This window comes from Limulus polyphemus, unplaced genomic scaffold (assembly GCF_000517525.1).
Source record: "Limulus polyphemus unplaced genomic scaffold, Limulus_polyphemus-2.1.2 Scaffold5038, whole genome shotgun sequence".
NCBI lineage: Eukaryota > Metazoa > Arthropoda > Merostomata > Xiphosura > Limulidae > Limulus > Limulus polyphemus.
The window spans coordinates 75903-80098 of record NW_013670648.1 but is presented as its reverse complement, the minus strand read 5'-3'; the positions used below and the strand labels follow the sequence as shown (position 1 = coordinate 80098).

The window sequence follows — 4196 nt, the reverse complement described above, 5'->3', positions numbered from 1 at the left end:
CTGTGGTTATGATATACTTTATAAACGTTAGTAACTGGCTCGTTATACAATTAGAATTTGAACTACTGTGGTTATGATGCTGTTTATAAACGTTACTAGTGGTTATTGAAGTAGAATTTTGACTACTGTGGTTATAATATACTTTATAAACGTTACTATGAGAGTGGTTATTGAAGTAGGTTTTAACTTATATGAACATGATGTTGTTTATAATGTTTACTAACACAGTGGTTACTCAAGTTGAGTTTAAACTACTGTGGTTATTATATAGTTTATAAACGTTATTAACAGAGTGGTTATTCAAGTAGATTTTAAGCTACTATGGTTTTTATATAGATTATAAACGTTAATTACAGGGTGGTTATTCAAGTAGAGTTTAGATTATTGTGGTTATGATATACTTTATAGACGTTAATAACAGGATGATTATTCAAGTAAATTTTAACTAATATGGTTATTATATACTTTATAAACGTTACTAACAGAGTGGTTATTCAAGTAGAGTTTAAACTACTGTGTTTATAATGTGGTTTATAAACGTCACTATTCGTTATTCAATTAGAATTGAATTTACTGTGGTTATGAAGTAGTTTATAAACGTCACTAGTGGTTATTCAAAAAGAGTTTAAACTACTATGGTTATGATGTTATTTATAAAAGTTACTAACAGAGTGATTATTCAAGTAGCGTTTAAATTTCTGTGGTTATGGTATATATTTATAAAAGTCACTAGTCGTTATTCCAGTGATTTTAAATACTGTGGTTATGGCTTACTTTATCAACGTTACTATCAGAGTGGTTATTCAAGTACAGTTTAAACTATTTGGTTATGAGTTAGTTGATAAACGTCACTAGTGGTTTTTCAACTTTATTAAAAAATATTTGGAAGGTTCAGGATGTTCTGTTTTCAATAGTTTAATAATCATTTATATACAGGTTTTGTCTTTTTTGTTTTAATAAAATACCTCATCTTTATAGATGATCTTTATAATGATTTGTAGAAATATTTAAATACGAAATAAAATGTTTGTTACTACATACATTTTACCGAATGCTTCATTTATGGGAGAGCCGTTAGGAACAGCAAAAGTGTAGTACATGTTATAAAACTGTTCTTCGCCAAAATGATAATTTCTTATTCCAAGATTTGCCAGACTACCTTCCATGGAAGCTCGAGGACACACAAAAGCAAAGGATTTCTCTATTGCTCGGATAACTCCTGCTTCCACAGTTCTTACTACTGTTTCTGCTTCATTTTTTCTGATCTGTTTCCCAATCGTTTGCATGTTTCCTTTTGTTGCACTCTGAAATATTGTTTATTTGATTATTTGTTTGTTTGAAGTTCAGGTTAGCTTAAAACCTTACAATTACGAAATATTTCTAGATGAGAAATTGATTTTAAGGACTTGCTTGTGGACTGCAGAATAACCTCAAATTGAGGTAATCATTTACGATCTAGAGATTTGAAAACGTTTAGTTGCTTGAAAAAATGAATGGAATGCATAATGTCTAATAAATGATAGAGAAATAACATTTTCCTGTAATTAAATAAAGTACAAAAATACACTTAATTAATTATAATACAGAAAAAAATAACTGACGTTTTTGTCATATCGATAAATGTTTAAATGAACACATGACGATTAGAAAGATGGACAACGTTACAAAGGAAGATCTTATTAATAAGTAGTATAACTTGTTAAACGCTATGGAACATTACTGTTGAACATGCTGCCACGTAACATAAAATGAAATAGTGCCCCGGTGGGACAGCTGTAAGTCTTTGTTTTTACAATGCCAAACCCAGGGATTCGAGTCCCCTCGGTGGACACAGCAGATACCTCGATATGGCTTTGCTAAAGGAAAACACACACACATAGCAATGAAATAACGTGTCTTGGTTAATAACCTACATGGTTTTCCGAGTCTAATCATCAGCACTACAGATGCTCTAGTATCAGCTGAAAATGAAATAACTTTTAAGGAACGCACCTCTTTATGGTAATAGAACTCCTTTGTCAATACACCCTACTTACAACTTGAAGATAAACGGTCTATAACATGAAGGTTAAGCTCTTGGCTCACCAGAATCCAGTATCCTTAAGAACCATTCTGTTTCTAGATGTGACTCTGATATGTTGATAATACCTTCGTAATATGGCCACACGCTAAAGAAGAAATTCGAGAATACGTGACCAACATGAACAGGAAACATCCTGTACAAATCACAATGGAAAAACAAACAAAACCAAAACAGGCAGTAAGTCACTATTCCATGACTGATAGTTATCAAGACACATAACTAATAACTACACGATTTTACAAGGAACTTAACTATACGGGTAACGATAGTTACCAAGACACATAACTAATAACTACACGATTTTACAAGGAACTTAACTATACGGGTAAATATCTTGACTTTAACTGATAACACCAACAAGGTGAGAAATAGGGAGATCATAGAGGAGAGGGGGTAGTTTCCAAAATGAACAACCTACAAAGGAAGAAAAACCTACACTTCAACCCTCATTAACAATGTTTACCAAACCACTTAAATGCCCTGTGGATACCAAAATCACTGTTCGACAACGGAAGTCACGTGACGTGTTACCAGCGTTTTACCAGCGGGTATCATGTTACCCGAGCGTTTGCTAAACGCCATTTATTTTAGTATAAAAGCCCGGCAAATAAAGCGGAGATATAATTGCAGATAGACAGATTTAGAGACAGATAATTGAGTCAAGTGAGCGGTAGTGACTATAAATAAAGTGTGTGAATCGTTGTGAATTATAGCGTGTGTTTAAGTTAAAGTGACTGTGGAAATTAAAGGTATTGCAAAGTTGTGTTGAGAAATAGTAAACTAGTTTTATTTAAGAAAGGACTTGTATCGCTGAAGTTCTTCGGAAAGAATTTTTACAGGAAAATAACAAACGACCAGAGACGTAACAAATTGGTGGGAGAAGTAGGATGAAAAAAAAAAAGATAGAAACGAGAAGTGCCAAATCAAACTACAACTTAGCAGATTTGATGGCAGCAATACAATAACAACAAAAGAGACAAGAAGAACGAGAAAAGTAACAAGAATAGAGACAACAGCAGTGGCAAAAAACTTGCAAAAGTGGCAGCTCGAACAGCAAAATAAACAAAATATTACAGCAGTTGTTGGAGGATAAAGAAAAGAAACAAGAGGAGAGATTACAACAGTGGCAACTGAAACAAGAAAGGAAACAGGAAGAAAGTTTCCAACAGTTGCAAGAAAGTCAGCAGCAACTACAGGAAAGTCAACAACAGTGGCAAGAAATGCAAATGGAAAACATTAGTAAATTTCAAAGTGAATTAAATACATTAAAGGATGATTTATCTAACCAGCCTCGGACAACGGGAAGCCCTTCCACACCCCGCAGCTAAACCCTAATACAGACATCTTCAGTCCTGTCAGAAGTCACATTCCAGACATGAGTGTCAGCAATAGGGTTGATCTAGTACGAAGGAAGCCACAGGAATTCGATCGGAAGGCACCGTGGGAAGCAAATAGAGCACAATTTGAGCTCCTGGCAGAAATCAATGGATGGACAGAGAAACAGAAAGCAATGTACCTGGCAACGAGCCTGAAAGGAAAACCACTGGAAATACTTGGACAGTTGTAAGCAGACGACAGGCACAACTATAGAGCACTGGTAGCGGCACTAGAACTCAGTTATGGAACTCAAAATTAGGCAGACGACTACAGGACTGGGTTTAGGACTACAGTCCGTGCTAAAGGGGAGAGCCTGCAAGAGCTGGCACAGGACTTGAAAAATATAGCACACAAGGCCTACCCAACTGTACCACCCGATGTCCTCAAGCTGTTTGTAGATGCCTTTGACAGTTCACAACTGAAGATACAAGTGAAACAAGCACACCCCTCTACTGTGCAGGATGCAATGGCCAGAGCTCTTGAATTTGAATCCTATGTTAAGTCCAGCACAGAGGTACCAAGGTTGGTACAGTCATCTGGATTCAAGGCCAGAAAAGGTCAACTTTCAGAGAGGTTTGAGGGACTTTGCTGGCACTGTAACAAACCTGGGTACAAGACAGTTCAATGCTGGAAACTTCAACACAGGGAAGATGCCACGGCAGGAATGTCTTCTACCAAGGAAGGTTGTTGGAACTGTGGAGAGCAAGGACATATGAGGAACCAGTGTAAGAAGAAT

General features: G+C 35.7%; 1 protein-coding gene across 1 annotated transcript in view; it reads right to left on the bottom strand.

Moving 5' to 3' along the window:
- Window positions 1-953: 953 nt before the first annotated feature.
- The window catches only part of LOC106472040, a 15199-nt gene continuing 11956 nt past the window's right edge, over window positions 954-4196 (bottom strand). Inside the window, exon 2 of the mRNA XM_013932669.1 lies at window positions 954-1304. Within this exon, the coding sequence (XP_013788123.1) occupies window positions 1008-1304 (297 nt within the window). The 3' untranslated portion in view covers window positions 954-1007. The remainder of the gene's footprint in view (window positions 1305-4196) is intronic.